Source organism: Cervus canadensis, chromosome 29 (assembly GCF_019320065.1).
Source record: "Cervus canadensis isolate Bull #8, Minnesota chromosome 29, ASM1932006v1, whole genome shotgun sequence".
NCBI lineage: Eukaryota > Metazoa > Chordata > Mammalia > Artiodactyla > Cervidae > Cervus > Cervus canadensis.
The window spans coordinates 30175853-30196953 of record NC_057414.1 but is presented as its reverse complement, the minus strand read 5'-3'; the positions used below and the strand labels follow the sequence as shown (position 1 = coordinate 30196953).

Below are 21101 nucleotides of genomic sequence, written 5' to 3'. Positions count from 1 at the left end.
AAGGGGTTTAATCTGACTAGAAATACAGATTTGAAACTCATCAGCAAACCAAGGGTGAGAACCCTAGGGATATTTTTTTTTATGGCCAAGGGAAAGCCTGCTGGGTGAGAGAAGCAGGTTGGAGGCTGAATCCTGGAGAACAGCAGTGTTTAGAGGGCGGAGGAGGCAGAGCTGTCACGAAGGAGAGTGAGAAGAAATGGTCCCTCGGCAGGGACAGAAGACACGGTGGTTGTTGTGCAGCCGCTAAGTCATATTTGACTCTTAGTGACCCCGTGGATTGCGTGCTGGCGTGGACTGCAGCGCGCCAGGCTTCCCTGTCCTTCCCCATCTCCCAGAGCTTGCTCAAACTCATGTCCATTGAGTCGGTGATACCATCCGACCATCCCATCCTCTGTGATCCCCTTCTCCTCCTGCTCTCAGTCTTTCCCAGCATCAGGGTCTTTTCCAGTGAGTCGGCTCTTCACGTCAGGTGGCCAAAGTACTGGAGCTTCAGCTTTATCATCAGTCCTTCCAGTGAGTATCACGAAGGAAGGTCTTTATAGGGAAATGTCAGCAGCGTTGAGCTCTGCTCAGAGATTGAAAGAGGATGAGGATATTTCACAAATAAATCCAACACTTGTAATTAATTAAACGACCTCTGTTAGTTTCCTAGGGCTACCATAGCCAATTTGTCTCACCATCTGAGACAGACTGGCTAAAAACAACAGGAATTTATTTCCTCACAGTTCTGGAGGCTAAAAACTGAAATCCAGGTGTCAGCAGGGCCATGATTCCTCTGAAGGATCCAGAGAATCCTTCCTGGCCTCTCGCAGCTTTGGGGACACCTGTGTTCCTGGCTGTGGTGGTACCACTCCAGTCTCTGCCTGTGTCTTCACATGGCTTCTCCTCTATCTCTCTGCAGCTTCTCTTAAAAGGATACCAGTCATTGGATTTAGGGCTAACTCTAAATTCAGTATGAGATCATCTCAAGATATACCAGTCTTTAGGAAATATAAAAGCAAGTTTAAAAATTCATCTGTATTCTGAAGTTTATTATTCTTTTAGAAAAGAGATTTTTTCACATAGGAAACCACTTGAGAAGAGTACAACACATTATATAAAATGCAAAATTGAATACAGTTGTAAAAATCTAATCATTCTTGAAAGTTTAAATACATGTATAGAAAAACACTGTCCCCTTTCACTACATATGTAAGAGTGAATAAAACATCACACTGTTTGGTTTTGATTCTTCAGGTGGCAGGGCAGAAGGGACCCTCCGCTCAGCTAAAAGTGAAGAGTCTCTTACTTCTCTCCATGCAGTCGATGGTAAGACTAAAGCATCAGTTGTTTTATTCTAGAATGTATTTCATAAACAGATATATTGCTTAATAAATAGGCTGTAGATTATAATTTCCTGAAAATACTACTGTTGTTGTTTAGTCACTAAGTCATGTCCAACTCGTTGCAACCCCATGGACTGTAGTCCATCAGGCTCCTCTGCCCATGGGCTTTCCCAGGCAAGAATACTGGAGTGGGTTTTCATTTCCTTCTCCAGAGGATCTTCCTGACCCAAGGATCGAACTCATGTGACCTGTATTAGCAGACAGGTTCTTAACCCCTGAGTCACCAGGGAAGCCTCAAAATACTAGTATCTGCTTAGTATTGTCCATTGATGCTTTAATATGGTGGGCTTCCCTGGTGACTCAGAGGTTAAAGCATCTGCCTCCAATGCAGGAGACCTGGGTTCGATCCCTGAGTTGGGAAGATCCCCTGGAGAAGGAAATGGCAACCCACTCCAGTATTCTTGCCTGGAGAATCCCATGGACGGAGGAGCCTGGTAGGCTACAGTCCACGGGGTCGCAAAGAGTCGGACATGACTGGGTACTAGTCCTTAATTTCTTCACTTTTGACATGATTGTGATTCAGTTTACATAAAAGTAGGTAAAGTGTTTTAAGTTAACCATTTATGTTTGTTAATGCCCAGTAAAAGATGGTGTTAAGAGTATTTCTTTATATTTCAAAATGAGAGCACAGTGCTTGTCACAGAGTATAAAATTAAGCAGTATTGATGTTCAGACCAGTGACCTTTTGTCTTGCAAATTTAACGTGACCTTAAGTCTCATATATCACTGGTTAGAGATAGCCCTCATTATCTGAGGATGATTTTCTACCAGGAGAAGGCAACTGAAAGTGAATCTGCTTAAAATGGGGACCAACATGTTATGGTTAATAGTACAAAAAGATCTAATTGCAACTTGGACAAAACTAAAAATGTGGAAAATAACTTTTTAAGTTTCCGTTTAGCGTAAGTCGGGTTACAGTTGCAGTTCTGTACTAACTTCCAGAATGAACAAAGGTTACATCAGTGCTGACCTGGAAGGAGGCAGAACTTCTTTGACAAAACCAGGCAGCAGCAGATAGGACTTCCCCCACATCAAGACTGGATTGTGTGTGAGAATGGGAAGAAGGCTTTGTTGCAGAAATGATCGAGAGCTGCATTGATTTCCTGCAGACTTTTCTTAATCTGTTGGTTTTCAAATTGTGCTCTTCTGAAGTTTCCCAGAGGTGTCCTCATCCCGGTCAACTTTCTCATCCTCATTTAAAACTTCTAACTGCCAGGTCCCTATTGACCCATGGCTCTACTAGGGATTCAACAAATCCCTGCCTTTCATGTCAGTGGGGTGTCTGCCATCGTCCTGATTTTCTGGGATTTTCCATTTCACTGCAGTTGAGAGTGGTTCTGAAAAATAGTGCAGTGGACTGGCTAAGTGCTTGTAGTGAGGTGAAAATAAAATTTGAGTAGGGATTAATTTTATAAGTGGTCAACACATTAGTGGATGTATTTGTGTTAAGACAGTGTCTCTTTATGGTACTTCGTCACTGTGGGTCATCACTGTAACAGAATAATGAGATTGAGATAGAGGACTCTCTTACCAGTTGGATGTTTAGCAATATCATAAAATAAGGTAATATTATTACCACTGTTAAGGCCTCTGCCTGACAAGCTTAAAGCCTGTTCTTGTTGAAGAAAAAAATAAAATTATTTTTAAATATCTGAAAGGGATACATTACTAAATATAAAATCATACTTTACTAAATATAAATACTTTTTTTGAGAAGTTCAATTTTGTAGAAATGCGGGTATGAGGATATTTCCCCACAAAAACAAAAGAATAAAGCAAAAAAAAAAAAAAGCCCTCTTTTTGTTGCCTATCCGAAGTACCATTTAAAGTGAGTAGTTGTACCTCACAAGTCATGTGTGAAGTCAGTGATAAAACAAGACAAAAAGAAATGAAAAATTTGCCCAAAGTCACAAGAGTCCATGTTGCAATTGGTAATAGAATCTAAGAGTTCTGAGTCCTTTTTCCTATGGAAACCATCCAATGCATCCTGCCTCCGATGGTATCGAGTGAGTCTGTTATTGAGTGTTTGCTTTGGGGGTTCCATCTGTGCGCCCCAAGAGATGGTTGTGTTTCCTTACTGTATGTAGTGCATCTCTGCTGTACTAAGTAGTTGACTCATAGGGCACCATGTGTCCTGGGACGTTCATATTCTGACACTGCTACCCATTTTTGCCAGGTGACTCCAAGCTGTTCCGACCCAGAAGACCCAGATCTAGCAGTGATGCCCTGAGCGCCTCTTTTAATGGCGAGATGCTGGGGAACCGCTGCAACTCCTACGACAACCTGCCCCACAACGGAAGCGAGGAGGAAGTCGGGCTGCTGCACATTCCGGCTCTTGTGTCTCCGCACTCAGCTGAGGATGTTGACTTGAGCCCACCAGACATCGGAGTAGCCAGCCTGGATTTTGATCCGATGTCATTTCAGTGCAGTCCTCCTAAGGCCGAATCAGAATGTCTGGAGAGCGGGGCTTCCTTCTTAGACTCCTTGGGCTACTCCAAGGATAAACAGAGTACCTGTAAGAAGGATACGGAAACAGGCGGTAGCCAGTCACAGACTCCAGGAAGCACTGCAAGTTCTGAACCTGTGTCTCCTCTTCAGGAGAAGCTGAGTCCATTCTTCACCCTGGACTTGAGCCCAACTGAAGAGAAAGCATCGAAGCCATCCTCGTTCACCGAAAAGGTCGTCTATGCTTTCTCTCCAAAGATTGGACGGAAGATAAGCAAATCACCCTCTCTGAACATATCCGAGCCCATTTCAGTGACCCTTCCCGCCCGGGTGTCAGAAGTCATCGGCCCCGTTGCAAACACGGCAGCTCAAAATGCACCTTCTGTAGCCTGGAACAAAAGTGGTGAAGAAAGTGATGTCATAAATAGATCCCCCACCCAGGTAGTAAAGAGAAAAGCAAACGAGAGAGAGGCCCAGGAAGGGTGTGAGTGTGAAGCCCAGCCCCCGGACCAGGGGGCTGCCGCAGACGTAGACTCACCAGGGAAGGAGGAGCCTGCCTCAAGCAGTCAGAGTAAGGCTGTACCTTCTGGACAGACTCAGACAGGTACCATTTGTTTTCCTCCATTCTTGCTTTAAGCTAAGCGGGATCTTCCACCAACTGTGCCTTTTAGGAGAGAAATTGACTCCACGGCTAGCCTTTTATCAAAGAGAATGTTTTCTTCTAGGTGGTGCTGATGACTCAAAGCCCTAAATTAAAGTCAGCCAAAACATCCCCCAAAGGGCCAGCTGTCCTACTTCAGGTCTTGATAAAGTGCTCTTGTCCAGTCAGAATTCCTGGATGATTTTTGCACAGCTTCATAGCTCTTGATTCTGATTTCTCTTCTGATAAAATTATCAGTATTATAGCCTTACACGTTAACTAGCCAGCCTACACCATCAAATGTAAAAAAGTATTCTTAATAACATTCTGCAAGCACTTGAAGCTTGTTTGCTAAGCAGTCTTTTCTGAGCCGGATGAGGGACCGGCTCCCCGCCTCGCCCATCTCTGTAGCAACCCAGAGGAGATTGCAGTCTTAAACACTTTCTGGTTTAGTTTTCCTTCTGAACCAGATGTGTTTTCTGCAGTGTTTGCATGTGGGATAGAAGATTGCGGATGGCCATTTTGAAATACGGAAGGCACTTTTTTTTTAGTGATCAAATGGGGGAATGTTTGGCTTTCCATGTAGGATAACACAAGCTACCTTTTCACTTTCTTTTTTCCCAATTTCCCCCCAGGAGCAGACACACATGACCCCCCTCAGGATTCCGTTCCTGTAAGCTCAGTCTCTCTTATCCCACCGCCACCGCCTCCGAAAAATGTGGCACGCCTGCTGGCACTGGCGTTAGCAGAGTCTGCACAGCAGGCCTCCACCCAATCACTGAAGAGGCCAGGCACGTGCCCGGCGGCCTGTGCACACTGCGGGGACGTAGCGGTGGCCGCAGCCGAGGACAGACCGCCTGCTCCCTACTCTAGCGTTACTCTCGAGAAAGCCTATTTCCAAACCGACAGGCCAACAGAGCAGCCCCACCTCCAGAACAAGGGCCCTGGGCACGGTGACCAGCCAGTGCCAGACACAGCAGCTTCCAGGGACTATACCCATTCCAGCGCCACGGACTCCACGGGGCAGTCCCCCCCGGCAGACCTACCAGGCGATCAGCCACATCGAATCTATCTATCTGGGGACCCAGAGAAGGCCAGAGTCACTTCCGTTCCCTTGACAGACTCAAAGTCTGATGATCTCATCACTTTCCCTGAAGACCAGTCTGTGAAGACCAGTGGGCCGACCGTCTCCTTTGTGGAACACGATCAGCTCCATTTCTACAGTGGGGATGAGCCTCCTTCTTACCTTGGTGCAAGCGTGGATAAGCCCCATCACCCTTCAGAACTTGCAGACAGAAGTCCCGCCCCTTCTCATTTGCCTAGGGACAAAATCTGCCCTCCTTCCGGGTCCCCTGAAGAGAACACCAGCACAGTCCCCCTGGCGTACGTGACGCATGCTCCAGCAGCGGCCATAGCGAGCGCCAGCGAAGCCAGCTGGGAGGTGGCGGAACAGCCCAGCGCAGTGGAGTATGTAACCGCCACCCTTCAGCGTGCTCAACGAGCCAGCCGTCCCCTACCCCTACCTCCTTCCCAGAGACCCGCAGAGCAGCCCCTGGTCCTGGGGCAGGTACAGACCACAGCCAGTATAGGACTAACCAATCCCCACAAGGTAAGAAGTGGGGCGGGTCAGTGGCATGCAGTGTTTTTCCAAAGGTGTGCCACTCTCCATCAGGGTGTGCCATTACCTCGAGTGAGATCTGACATCTCTTTTTAAGTCCTATGGCAGATTTCCATGAAACACTTCCTGGTTGAGATTAGGATCCGCCCTTACCTTGATGCTGGCTTTTCTCTGAAAAAGCAGCAGCTTCTCCGTGGCTGTGGTTTAACTATACCCTCTCCTTTTATAAAGAGATTGTGAGTGCACGAGTCCAGCTGGCCCTTGGCTGTCAGAGTTGTGGGGTTTTCCTGGCTCCCTCACTGACTCAGTGTGACTCTGGGCAAGTTGTCCAACCATCTCTGCCAGTTTTTCATGTCTGCATAACCAAAGTGCTATAGTCTCAGGACATGTGGAAGACTTTATGCCTTACCAACTTTCTAGAAATATCAGAGATGACAGTGTCTTAGAACTTTTTGTTTTTTTCAAAAAGCATTAGCTAGCACACTGTTGAATAGTCAAGCACCTGTTTTGATGCGAGAATGTTATATGCAGACTGTGAAGGTTTTTTGTCGTTGCCTTGGACTAAAAGGACTTCATTTTCTAGTCCGCTATGGAAGATGCTATTTCCAGCCATTTGTTTCTCAACGGCAGCGTGTCTGCAGCCTTGCAGTGAGACCCATGTTTGTCCTCTGCTACCACAGACCCACTGGAGGGGGAGGGAGAGGCGGGGGCTGTGTTGAATGCCACCTGGACATGTCCCTTCCTGTCCCTCCCTGGCCTGGGGGCTGAAAACTGCCCACTGCGGGGTGGGTGTCACTTCAGAACACTCTTCAGGTAGAACCAGCACTGCTTGTTTCACAGAGTGTTCTTGGTGTTGAGACTGAGCTGCACAGGTAGACCGGGTATGTGTTTTCAAGCCTAGTGGTCTTTTAAGCAAATCAGATCTGTCATGGTCCACCCCATCTCTTGAAAACCCATCTTAAATGAGAACAGCTCTGCAAAGATAGGCTGGCTGCCTCACCAGGTGGCCACACAGGCCTGCCTTATTTTCCTGACTGTAGGGACAGGTAGGCCTCTGCCCTGTCCAGCACCTCTGCACAGCTTGGGAAATTTCCAGCTGCTGCCCACATGGCCTCAGCTTGTGAGTTATGAATTCAGTAATGTTTGATTCCGTAGAGGGAAGCATAAAAAATCACTCACAGTACTATCATCTTTCAACAGGTTCAAGGAGCAGTTCCGGCTCCAGAGAGGCCATCCGAACTCAGGGGCCTGGGTGACCCTGCACCTGTCCTGGTTGGGGATGGCGGGGCCGCTGCACAGTGCCCAGCCTCCGCTCCAGCTCCCCAGCCCGTCCTTCCTGAAAAGGTGCGGGAAGGCGCCAGGGCGCCTGCGCTGCACCTGCGCGCCGAGTCTGTGCCCACGCACGCCTCCTGTGGCTTCCCCACCCCGGCGCCCCCCGCCAGGACCATGGAGAGCAGACTGGCTGCGGCCCTCCACTCGGGCGGCGCGGACGGGGCGGGCAGCGCCGGGTACCACTCCTTCATTGCCGCTGCCTCTGCGGAAGAGGCCTTGCCTTTGCCCCTCCCCGTCCCACAAGCCAAGCACGCCTCTCTGAAGACTGCTTACTCCACGTTCGCCAGGCCCGACCTCACCACTGAGCCCTTCGGTCCGGAAAACTGTCTGCATTTCAGTATGACCCCAAACTGCCAGTTCCGCCCCCAGAGCGTGCCACCTCATCACGGTAAAGCGGAGCCGCACCCGGTGTACGCGTCCAGGTCGGAGCCACCAGCCTCCATGGGTCCCCGGTACAACACGTACGTGGCCCCCGGGAGAAGCGTGTCTGGACACCACCCGAAGCCGTGCAGCCGGGCCGAGTACGTGTCCTCGCTGAGCTCATCTGTCAGGGGTGGCTGCTACCCCGAAGACATGCCGCCGTACCCCACCATCCGCCGGGTGCAGTCTCTGCACGCGCCTCCGTCCTCCATGATCCGCTCTGTCCCCATCTCCAGGACTGAGGTGCCCCCAGATGAGGAACCCGCCTACTGCCCACGACCCCTGTACCAGTATAAGCCATATCAGTCGTCCCAGGCCCGCTCGGACTACCACGTCACTCAGCTGCAGCCTTACTTCGAGAACGGCCGGGTGCACTACCGGTATAGCCCCTACGCCAGCTCGGCCGGTTCCTACTACAGCCCCGACGGCGCCCTGTGCGACGTGGATGCCTACGGCACGGTGCAGCTGCGGCCCCTGCACCGCCTGCCCGGCCGCGACCTGGCCTTCCTCGCCCCGCGGCTGCAGGGCAAGAGTGTGTACGCGTTAGCCGGGGGGGCGGCCGTGCGCCCCCGGCCCAGCGTGGCCAGCTACTTCCCGGCCAATGACCACAGCGTGGTCCATATGCCCCCGGTGGCCGACGCGAAGCACGCGTACGCCTCGTGGGACCTGGAGGACCTGGAGAAGTACCGCCTGCAGTCCATCCGCAGGGAGAGCCGCGCGCGGCAGAAGGCCAAGGGGCCCGTGGTGTCCCAGTACGACAACATGAGCCCGGCCGGCGCGCCGGACGACCTGGGCGGCATCTATGTCATCCACCTGCGCAGCAAGTCGGATCCTGGGAAAACTGGACTCCTCTCGGTGGCCGAGGGCAAGGAGGGGCGGCACCCGGCCAAGGCCCTGAGCCCCGAGGGGGAGGACCGCTTCTACCGGAAGCACGCGGAGCCGGAGCTGGAGCGAGCGCCCCACCACCAGGGCGGGTACGGCAACGGGCAGCCGGAGAAGCCGTGCCTCCCCCAGAAGCAGAGCAGCGTCAGGAACCGAAAGCTGCACGACGCGGGCTGCAGCCTCCCCGAGCACAGGCCGCATCAGGAAGCAAGCCATAGGCAGCTGTGCGACCCGAAGAACGGACCCCCTTTCCCCCAGGGAGCCGGCCCGCTAGACTACGGGCCCAAAGGGCTTCCAGACCCTGCCGAGCCGGTCAGCTACCTTAACTCTGGAGGGAAGTACGTGCCGTCAGGGCCGGAGTCTTTAAGACCGAGCCACAAAGAGGTGCGGCTCCCCAAGGAGCTGGAGCGGCCCCGGGCCCGGCAGACCCCAGCCGCAGAGAAGCACCCCAGAGACTGCTACCAGGAGGAGGAGCACCTGCCGCAGTCCGCGCTCCCGCCGCCTAAGCCAGAGAGGAGTCACAGCCTCAAACTGCACCACCCCCAGAGCGCGGACAGGGACGCCGGCGTGCGGTACCACCACCACACCCACGGCAGGCGCGCGGGCCGGGGGGCTGCCGGGCCCCAGTGCGATAACCTGGAGGGCTACCACTCCCCGCCCCAGCACCAGCGGGGGGGCTTCGGAGCAGCAGCAATGGGCCCGTACATGCCCCCCGGCTTCCCCCACCCCCAGAGCAGGACATACGCCACGGCTCTGGGGCAGGGCGCCTTCCTGCCCACAGAGCTGGCCTTGCAGCCTCCTGAAACGCAGGTCCATGCAGAATGAGCCCCGGGAGCAATAGAGTTGACGCAGCCTCTGCTGGACAGTGGACTGTTCTATTTTTTTTTTTCAGTAACCAAAAAAAAAAGCTACAAACCGCCCCCCTCCACAACATTAAAAAAATAAGAAGAAAACAAATCACCATCTTTTTTCCCTCTCCCCAGTTTCATCACCACCTCTTCCACCTACAGACTGTGTCATTTTTGTCATTTAAAGATCTGAACGATTGTGAAGCACTGTGTTGAAAACCTAGTAAAGAAATTTGTTACAGACCGTACTTGCCACATAGGGCTGGTTTGTAAGAGCCTGAGGACTGCCTTTAATGGAATTCTAGTTTGACCTCATCCCTTCTAGCATTTGCTGCGTCCTTCAGAGCAGCTGACACCCACTTCCTGAAGGTCTTGTGTGCCCTGTCCTGTCCTGTTCCCACTGCTTTCCCAGTAGCCACGGCCTTGCCCAGAGGGTCACCTATTTTCCTTGTCAAGTCATACCCCCTGTCTTAGAAGGGGCTGTGTGTTAAATTAGAGTGGAGAGAAACTTATCCCTGAGCCTTCACATAAGACTATTATTGGACATTTAACAAATTATAGCCAAAAAAAAAAAAAAGGAATTAGGACTTTAAGCATTTAATAGTCATTACAAAATATCAGACCCATTTGATTCAGGCTGAACCATGCCCTTCTCCTGGTTGCTCCACACACTTCAGTGAACAGGCTCATCCCACTAAAGAAACTTCTTAGGTGGAAGTCGGTGACCTTCGTTAGCACCAGAAAATGACATCAGTGGTTCTAAGCTGCTGCCTGTCTTCAGTTTTTTTTTTTTCCTCCATAGTATTTGATAAATTGTGATCCTAGTGAAGTATTTCACACCATTTGTTTTCCTAAAGCAGTTTCTTTTTTTCCCCCTCATTTAAAAAACAATGGAAAACCAGCATGGTTTGCCTGGATAAACACACATACTGTCACATGATTGTAAATTCACATGTTAATTTGTTCCTAAACCAGGTGTCCTGGGAATTCTTACAGTAGCTACAGGTTATTATTACCTGTTAGTAAACTGAGCATTCCTGCAATAACAGGTAGCACAGCCCATTTGACTGCTGGAATTCTGGGCAGTGACCCTTTAGGTCCCGAGGAATTACCGTGTTGTGTCTTCCCTCTGTCCCTGGGCAATTGCAGTCTTAACTGTAATTGCCATCCACACCAGCATTTCAGGTTTAGTCCTCGCAACGCTGCAGACATGTCAAACATGTTCCATACCCAGGACTTTTGAAAGTTTGCATTCCATTTTCTCAACCCACCCCACCACGAACGCCAGACCAGAAGGCAGTCCTGTATTTATAAAACGAGTTGAGATAATCATGTCATTCCATAGCTCTTAATAATACTTGATTTTTATACATTCACATGTTTTAAATGCTCAAGTTTGTAGAAGACATTAGGAGAATTCCATTCCATTTACTGGATGGTTGCTGCTCTGGCTTTTTAAAACTTGGAACTAACGTTTATTTAGAGCAAAGAAAAATCTTTTAAGAGGCTAAATTGATGCTGCTATTATTGCTGTGAAATTGTATAAAGATTAGGATTCATGCCAGTTTTTTTAAATCTACAAAACCATGTGATTGCATTTTAAGGGTTTATATTTAGAAAAAGAAAATAAAGTTTTAAGAGCAACACATCTACTTATTAATATATGTGGAAATACTCTGTTAGGTGTTCTTTTGTTCCCCCAGAATTGATCAGAGAGATTCAATAAAGATCATGGAGGAAATCCTGAAATTATAGAAAAGGTCTGTGAAATTCAGGCCTCAGTACAGACCCTCCTGGTCTGTAGTCCCAGTGCTAGGGAACCTGATAGGATACTTCCGTTTAGCACACACATCAGGAGCTCCGTGCAGGAATTTGCTCTTTGGTGAACATGCAGCACTAATTTTTTTTTCCAACCATTACCATCTTTTTGTCAGTAGGCGACTGATGGCCGCTTTGAGGGAAGACAAGCCGTCTGAGCTCTCACAGGCAGCCCGGAGATTAGAGAAAGGAGCTGGTGTGGCCCCGAGACACAGATGGCTTTAGGAGCTGAGAGCCTAGAAAAATGTGGCTGAAGTCTGTCCAGTGTTCATATCTGTGGATTGGTCACACACACTGTTTATTCCTGAAACTAAAGTCTATTTTATAAAAACTAAGGTTAATTCTTTAAAGCAGTTACTTTGTTAATGTCCTATGGGTTTGGAAATATCAGGTACATATTTTGAATACAGAAAAATGGCTCAAATTCCTGGTAAAAGTGTGAAACACAATTTAGCGTTGTTTCACCGAGTCTAGATCCAGCCTTAACGTTGGGTGCAGTTACTGAAGGACTTCGCCTGCATCCTTCCCTTTCTAGTTATCGCAGGTAGGTGGCAGGTCACTGTGAGCCAGCTTACCTCAGCACAGTTCACCTTGTTGGTGTATGACGTCGCAGATTGAGTAACCAGGTGTCAGCACTTTGACACGTTGACGTGGAGCCTACGATCAAGGAAACGGAGCTGCCTTACTCGTGAAACCCAGAATTTTAATTCTGTTGGTGTTTTCACAGCCATGTCTCCAGATTTTATCCTTTTGTTTGGCAAAATTCTGATGCCACAGCTTGGTTTGATTGAAATAAATATTCCCTGGATGTCTCATCAGGGACCTTGCTGACAGCCCCAGAGATGCCACCTCCTTCCAGTAGGTTTCATCTGAGCCTTATCGACAGCTCACTGTCTTCAGTTTCCTTCTAAAAACATGAAAGTCCCTGGGACGGTCCCAAAGACAGGGCCTGCACATTTTTATAATGGCAAAGCATCTTTTTAAAAAGGTCAGGTTGAAATATCTAGGAATAATCCTGTAAAGAAGAGGGACCATTAAAATGAGCAGAGACAGACTAGGTCATTAGCACACCTGAAGCAGCAATAGATGTATACAGTGTAAATTTGAAATCCGCCCTTTAGTTTAAAAAAAGGAGCCTGCGAAGTCCATTTATCTGTTCCCAGCCCCGTCAGTCACCCATCCAATATGTTGGCAGAGTATCGTCTGAGCAGTGTGTGTAAGGAGTAATAATGAAAGCAAAAGTATGTCAGAAAGTTACTTCCAAATGGTTAGAGGCATGTGACTTTTAGTACTGTGTGTTAACGGAATGTCAGGAATGGTACATTTTAACTGTGTGCAAGATAATGTCAGTGTGCACAGAGGGTCTTTTTTTCCTTTTTTGATTAGTGCTGTTAGTGTTCAAAGAATAAAAATGGTTGTTTTACAGTTTAGATTCCAAGATAGCAAAATCTGATTTTTCAACCATGACCTGCATGAGAGAAGCATCCTAGGAAGTCTTAGCTCATACTTCTGAGTTCTTAACTTTAATTTATATAGTGTTTTTTTTATGTTTTAATATTTTTGTGAACTGGTGTAAATTGTTAATGCATATAAGCTTGTGTATTTTTGTAAATAGTTTGTGATTTATTTCTTGACCCATATGTAAATATTTAGAGTCTCATTTCTTCAAAGCTTATTTGAAGCTGAGTTGTGGGTTTGGGGTTTTGTTCGTTTGTTCCTTTGTTTGTTTTGGTTGGGGTGGGGGGCGGGGAGAGAAGGGATTTTGTATTCTGATAATCCAGATGGAGATATCTTGTGGTTTAAAGCAAATGTCCCACTGAAAGCAATTCAAATATCAAGAAAATTATTTCAGGTTAAAACACACTTCCTGTGTACGTGTTTGCTTTCTAAACCTAATGTGAGTTATAACAAAGTAGATGGGTAATCGGGGGTAATCGGGGCTATTCTGGCCAAAAGATGAGTGTTTGCATGACATAAGTTGTTATACCAAAAAGATACTTTATTTGAGGGAAGGGGTTTAATATCTCCTGTTTTCATCTTTCACAGTAGGCTGCCTGGCTGAATTTTTTCCCAGGTCAGAGCAGACCTTGGCCTGCTCTGCAGGGTCTGTGCAGACCTGCTGCTGGTCGGCTGCCTGCAGTCATCTGTGCACTGGGCCGCCTCCTGGCTCCCAAGCTTACAGGAGAGTGAGCTAGCTTCTTAGGGTTCTCCAGATCGGGGTTCTGTATACAGCCACTTCTCAAGATTCCCACAAAGCATCTTAGACATCCTGTGTACTTTGTGGAGTGAAATGACCAGAAACGAATCTCCTCCACTTGGTCACCTGTTCTCAGCTGGTGTGTGGATAAAGGTGAAGCATTCCAGTGGGTCAAATGCTGGCAGTCACCCAGCTGCCAGATGGGGGTCCAGACGCATTCCTGTGCCAAAGTTCTTCTCCAATGCTTCTATATCAACCAGAAATTTTTGAAGGAAAAAACAAACCCAGTATCAAGTTATTTAAATTCTAGTTTTCCTACTGGGAATGATAAATTACAAATCATTCTTCGTCCTAAAATATTAGGGCCTGTCACTTTTTTGCCAGTCGTATGGAAGGAAAGTCACCTGTTCAGTACAGGTGACCCTGGCGTGCCCACCGTGTTCTGTGTACTTGCTACCACACGCAGAGCGGAAGCAAGGTGTGACATCTGCTTCCAGTAAACACTCCCAGCCTGAACACACGCTCCCATGGAGACGGCTGCTCAGAGGGGATAACAGACATACGTGGCAGCTCCACTGGGTCTTCCACTGTCCTTAATTTCCTGAAGTTGTCATTTCCATACCAACTACTACCAAAATTCCTTCATGCTCGTGAAAATAGAGTCCCTTCCTCTTAAAATGTGTATTTACTTATCACTGAGGAATCAGTGGTAAATACATTGGTGGTGTTTGAAATTATCTTTTGTGGTTCTATGGGAAAAGGGCACACTATAGTAATATTGACTCCCTGTTACAATTAAAGCTTCGAGTACCTGCAACCACCTGAAAAAAGACATTTTAGTTGCCATGTTTCTCACATAATTGCATAATTGACAGTGTATGTCTTAAAAAGAAAATTGAGATTTAATTGTTATTTTAAGTATATTAGTTACTTATAGTATTTCCAGAATATATTTCAAGCCACAAACTTCTTTTGCTGTTAGTATACCTAAGGACTCATCATTTACACCTGTGGATCACTGTCCCATAAGATAGTGATATGGTCAGGACACATGGAGATAAAAAGTGTTTGCTTCTACGAATACCAAATGCTCTATCATGCCAGTCTATACATAAAAGAGTCCTATCATGGTCTTGTGTTGTTTTTTTTTTAATTTCCTAAATCCTCCTTTCTGACGTCACTTCCTGCCACTGTCTACATGCTACCTGTCAGACTTCCTCTAAATAACCTTTCAAAATAAATAAGCTTGTCAAAATGGTGAGCAAAATTCTGAAAGATTGGGGCTTTGCATCATCTGTATTTCATTACTTGGAGCCTCTGATTCTTTTCTCCTAATAAGGTACTTGGGTAGGCAAGTTTCAGAAGGTGAGATTATTGTGTAAGATGCTTAGAAGGGAGAATAAAACAGACTCTTAAGAGTTCTCCCTACATTTGACCTTTTGTAAGAAAGCAATATGATTAGACACAATGGCATTTTCCATGCTAGCAGATGGAATGGGCCCCTGTCTGAGGGAAACCGGTTCTAGTTTCCAGAGCTTTGCCACTTTTTCTCATTCGCACCATGGTTCCCCATCTCTTTAGTGATTCCAGAAGTTAATCATTAATTTCTCTATCCCTGTGAATAAATATTAAGCCCAGATTCAATTATTTATAGCAGTGAAAGATAGAAAAATTAGGTCTAATTGACCTGACAAGCAATACAGAAAAAAAAATTCTCTAAAATTGGTAAGATGCTCATGATCATTTATAACATTGTCTCCTATTATACACCTACATAGTCAAGGTCTGTACCATTGCCTCCCATTATACACTTAACACAGGCAAGGTCTATACCATTGTCTCCTATCATAGAGTTACATAGTCAAGTCTCATTCGTGAAATATTCAAGCTATTAGGAAGTGTAGTTCATGCGTATTGCTATTCACACAGTCAACTCAAATACTGTATTAAGGGATAACAGAAATAACCCTTAGAACCAAGTGATCTGCCTGCCTTTCTCATCAAAATATTTACAAGAGCTACCAGCACATAATTCACATCCTTGACTCTTCAGTTTTGTGTGTTTTAGCACCTGTGGGCAATAGTATAGAAGTGTTTTAAATGCCCATGGTGACACTGTGCTTACTACACACTACCCAGCCGCTGCTGTAAGCCTTGTACGTCGTGAGCTCATCTGTTCCCCATTAGTTTACACATGAAGCCGAGGCGCACAGAGGTTAAACCCATCACCACTGTCGTATACAGCTAGTGAAGAGTGAGGGAGCTGAGTCAGACCCAGGTACTCCTGCCAAGCTTATGCTCTAATAAAAGCAGACTTTAGAGTTGAGTAATTGAATCCTAACTGCTACAAATTCTAAAACCCGTAACTACTAAGCCTTTCTAAAATTCATACTAAGCCATGGCTTTCTCATCTCTAAAATGGGAATAATAATAATAGTACCTACCACTTGGGGTGGCTGTGAGCACTAAAGTAAATAGTGTCCCTAAAGGGCAGAGCAGGAGAGCAAGTACCCAGTAAAAGTGGTCCAGGCTTTGTATTATGGGATGGTGCAAGATTGTGCAGAATTAAGGAAGAGAGGGTTCTGTTATACAATTATATCATTAAGAATCCAATCAGTTGGGTCAACCTTTCTGTAAAACTGGAGGGTTTTACATAGTTGACATGTATCTTGCAGGAAGAGAATCTTGACTGGTAGAGATAAATGCAAGACATAATTTGGTGGTTAAAAGGAAACTTCAGAGGGAGACTGGTAGTGCAGAAAGCCCTTGCTTTCTGTCCTGAGCCCAGGTTCCCTGCTCAAGCCGTACACTCAGCCGAGGATGCCCTTCTCACAGGAGGCCATTTCTCTTCACTGGGTTCTCACTCCATCAGAGAGCCTTCCTGGAGACCCAGTTCAAGACCACTTGATCCCCTCACCCTCTTAATTCTCTAAATAGCACTTATTCAGAAATGGTTTGTATTTTTTGCCTACTAATTGTCTGCATCCCTTCACTGATTTCTAAGCCCTACAATTCCTTGACACACAATATGTATGCAAATAGGCTTAATGAATGAATGAAAAATGTTAAAGAGACTACCATATGACCACAATTCAAAAAGACACATGTACCCCCAGTGTTCATTGCAGCACTATGTACAATAGCCAGGACATGGCAGCAACCTACATGTCCATCCACAGATGAATGGATAAAGAAGTTGTGGTACATATATATGGTGGAAACGTGAAAGTCTCTCAGTCATGTCTGACTCTTTGCGACAGCATGGACTATACAGTCCATGGAATTCTTCAGACCAGAATACTGGAGTGGATAGCCTTTCCCTTCTCCAGGGGATCATCCCAACCCAGGGATATTTTTTTTTCATTTATTTTTATTAGTTGGAGGCTTAATTATCAACCCAGGGATTGAATCCAGGTCTCCCGCATTGCAGGCGGATTCTTTACCAGCTGAGTCACAAGGGAAGCCTAAGAATACTGGAGTGGGTAGCCTATCCCTTTTCCAGCAGATCTGCCCAACCCAGGAATTGAACTGGGGTCTCCTGCATTGCAGGGGGATTCTTTACCAACTGAGCTATCAGGGGAGCCATGGTGCAATATTATTCAGCCTTTAAAAGGAATGAATTTGAGTCAGTTGAACTGATGTGGATGAAACTAGAGTCTGCTATACAGAGTGAAGTAAGTCAGAGAAAAATAAATATTGTATATGAACGCATTCTAGAAAAAGAATACTGATAAGCTTATTTACAGGACAGGAATAGAGACACAGACATAGAGAACAGACTTATGGACACAGCAGGGGAAGGAGAGGGTGGGATGACTTGAGAGAGTAGCATTGAAACATACACACTACTGTGTGTAAAATAGCTAATGAGAAACTGCTATATAACACAGGGAGCTAAGCTCAATGCTCTGTGATGACTTAGGGGGATGGGGTGGGGAGAGGGAGGGAGACTCAAGAGGGAGGGGACATATGTATATTCACGTATTGTACAGCAGAAACCTACACAACCTTCTAAAGAAATTATCCTACAATTAAAATAAAATTTAAAAAAAGAAAGAAAGAAAGGGGTCATAGAAACAATAACTCTAGAAAACTCCTGTTTTGCCCACGCACAGTCCTGAAGGGAAGAGCTGCCTTTGTAACCAGCAGGCATCTCTAGATGCTGAGACCTGATCTTCCTGCAGCCTGGAGAGCGGGATTTCAAAGAAGCCACCAGATGGCGCTGGTGACGCGTTGATTCCTCGAAAGTGTCCTGTGTGTGGACCAGGGCGGCTGGGACCTCTGGATGCTCCCTGGGCTGCTTTCTCGCTCTTCTCTTCTCACCCACTTCCACAAGGGCACTTCAAGGGCATGGACCCGGCCTCAGAGACTGGGGAGGTGATGTGAAGAGCCAGCCATGAGAACAGGAGGGTAAGACTGGAGCTGTGACACGCAGCACCTGGATGAAAATGCCCTCTGTCCCAGGAACGCTAAGGAGAGGTTGCTTTCATTAGGAGACTTGATAATTTCTAAGGATGATTTTGTGGTTTTCAGATTCCTCAGATATTGCTTATTGCTATTTTTAGGAAATGGCATAAACATTTGGAGACACACGTCTCCGTTTTCATAGGCTGAGTCCTGGAAGGGTTTCTGAGCTTCAGCAGAGTTTCCAAACCTGGACACAACATCAGAATTCCCTGCCGAGGTTTTTTTTTTTAAATATAGATTTCTATGCACCACTAAATGAATTGTCTCTTTGATGGCCAGAGAACTTTTTAAAAAAAATATTTTTTATTGGGTATAGTGGGAAAGCCCCTGAGGCTGGGAAAGATTGAGGGCAGGAGGAGAAGGGTGACAGAGGATGAGATGGTTGGGTGGCATCACCAACTTAATGGACATGAGTTTTATTAAACTCCAGGAGATAGTGGAGGACAGAGGAGCCTGGCGTGTTGTGGTCCATGGGGTCACAGAGTTGGACATGACTTAGTGACTGAACAACAACAATAGCTGATTAACAATGTTGTTATGGTTTCAGGTGAGCAGTGAAGGGACTCAGCCATATGTATACATGGACCCATTCTTTCCAAACCCCTCTTCCATCCGGGTTACCACAAAACATTGAGCAGAGTTCCCAGTGCTATATAGTAGGATCTTGTTTGTTATCCATTTTAAATATAGCAGCGTGTACATGTCCATTCCCAAATCCCTACCTATCCCTTCCCTTATCCTTCCCATCACCTCTGCCGGCAACCATAAGAACCTGTATTTTTTAAAGGAACTCCCCCCCCAAAAAAAATAAATAAAAGGAACTCCCCAGAAAAATCAATTTCATCCATGATTTAGACGCCATCATTCTTGGAAATCATCTTGGTCATCCTCCAGGCTCCTTCTAGAACCAGACCTCTCTGCCCACCACTCCCTGGCCTGTCGGGGGCTCACCCAGCCTCACACGGGAGGAAGAAGCAAGGGCACTTTCCAATCCACGCGTGTGCAGCGTCCCTCACTGTTTCCCTTAGCCTAAGTGGAAAGCCAGCCTCCAAACTGAGATACTGAGCAGCCCCCAACTTAACCCACCATATATTCCCAGGCTTCTTAGGGTTTGGATTAGGGAACAAAGTTTGTAGACTTTCCCATCCTGAATTGAGCTTTTAGATTTACAAAGGGCTGGGAACATAATCCAGAACAGCTGGTTCCGGCTTTCCCAAGCCCAACAGTTCCATGGGGCCAAGAGCCATGTCTGTGGCTTGTTTCACTCTCTTAATGACACGTTTTGAGGAATAAAGTCTTAATTTTCTGTAGTCAGGTTTATCAATTTTTCATTTATGGTTGGTGAATTTTATGTCCTATTTAAAAAGTCCTTCCATACCATGAGGCCACATGTTTAGAAATTTTATTGTTTTACCTTTTATACTGTAACTCACAATATAGCTGAATTGATTTTTCCATATAATATGATATGGGGTCAGTTTAGCTTTTTTTTCCTATGTGAATATAATTGTCTAACACCAATTATTGAGAAAAATTTCCTGTCCCCAAAATTAATCAATTCTGTATTTATTATAAATCAAATGTTTGGATAGTCATTTAGATTCACTCATTTATCATTTCTATTGCTCATTCATTACTATATCTTTGAACTTCTATGTGGGATCTTTTAAAAATTTATTTTCTTAATTTTTATTGGAGTATAGTTACTTTTTCTGCTTCCCTGGTAAGTCAGCTGGTAAAGAATTTTCCTGCAATGCAGGAGAGCCCAGTTCAATTCCTGGGTCAGGAAGATCAGCTGGAGAAGGGATAGGCTACCCACTCCAGTATTCTTGGTCTTCTCTAGAGGCTTAGCTGGTAAAGAATCCACCTGCAATTTGAGAGACCTGGGTTCGATTCCTGGGTTGGGAAGATCCCCTAGAGAAGGGAATGGCTACCCACTCCAGTATCCTGGCCTGGAGAATTCCATGGACTGTATAGTCCATGAGGTTGCAAAGAGTCAGACACGGCTGAGCGACTTTCACTTTCCTAGTTGCTTTACAATATTGTGTTAATTTCTACTGTAAGCAATCAGCTATGTACCCTGTGTGCATGCTCAGTTGTGTCCGACTCTGAGACCCCATGGACTGTAGGTCCTTCATCTGTGGAATTCTCCAGGCAAGAATACTGGAGTAGACAGCCCTCTATTCCCTTCTCCAGGGGATCTTCCTGACCCGGGGATCCAACCTGGGGCTCCAGGATTGCAGGCATATTCTTTGCTATCTGATCCACCAGAGAAGCCCTTATATATTTTACAGATGGTATCAATAGTGAATATGTATCAGTTCCAATCTCTCGATTCCCTTCACCACTACCTACCCCCTCTCCCCCTGGTATCCACACATTTGTTCTCTATGTCTGCGTCTCTACTTTTGCTTTGCAAATAAGATGACCTGTGCCATTTTTCTAGATTTCACATATATGTGTTAATATATGAAACTTGTTTTTCTCTTTCTGACTTACTTCACTCTGTATGATGGTCTCTAGGTCTATCCCTATCTCTACAAATGACCCAGTTTTGTTCATTTTTATGGCTGCGTAATATTCCGTTGTATATATGTACCACATCTTCTTTATCCATTCATCTGTCAATGGACATTTAGGTTGCTTCCATATCCTCACTACTGTAAATAGTGCTGCAGTGAACACTGCAGTGCATGTGTCTTTTTGCATCACGGTTTTCTCTGTGTATGTGCCCCGTCATGGGATTGCTGGGTCACAGGCATAGATATTTTAAAGTCTGTGTTCAATAACTCCTATTTCTGTAGTCCCTCTAGGTCTGTTTCTATAGCCTTAGTTTTTTTTCTCTTAGCTTGTTTTCTTCTTGTGTGCCAGTTATTTCTTGTTATCACAGACTTGATGGATACAAGTTTGAGTAAGCTCCGGGAGTTGGTGATGAACAGGGAAGCCTGGTGAGCTGCAGTCCATGGAGTTGCGAAGAGTCAGACACAACTGATCAACTGAACTGAACTGATTCTTTTTGAAAAACTGTTTGCTAAAATAACTTGAGGAC

At 46.2% G+C, this 21101-nt stretch overlaps 1 protein-coding gene across 5 annotated transcripts in view; it reads left to right on the top strand.

Annotated features, from left to right (window-relative positions):
• Positions 1 to 13251, top strand: part of ARHGAP32 (Rho GTPase activating protein 32) — a 191257-nt gene extending 178006 nt beyond the window's left edge. For all 5 annotated transcript variants that reach the window (XM_043452466.1, XM_043452463.1, XM_043452465.1 and 2 more), the window contains 4 exons: positions 1237 to 1308; positions 3562 to 4434; positions 5106 to 6079; positions 7289 to 13251. In XM_043452466.1, coding sequence (XP_043308401.1) covers positions 1237 to 1308; positions 3562 to 4434; positions 5106 to 6079; positions 7289 to 9547 — 4178 coding nt within the window. In that variant the 3' untranslated portion in view covers positions 9548 to 13251. The remainder of the gene's footprint in view (positions 1 to 1236; positions 1309 to 3561; positions 4435 to 5105; positions 6080 to 7288) is intronic.
• The last annotated feature ends 7850 nt before the right edge of the window (positions 13252 to 21101 follow it).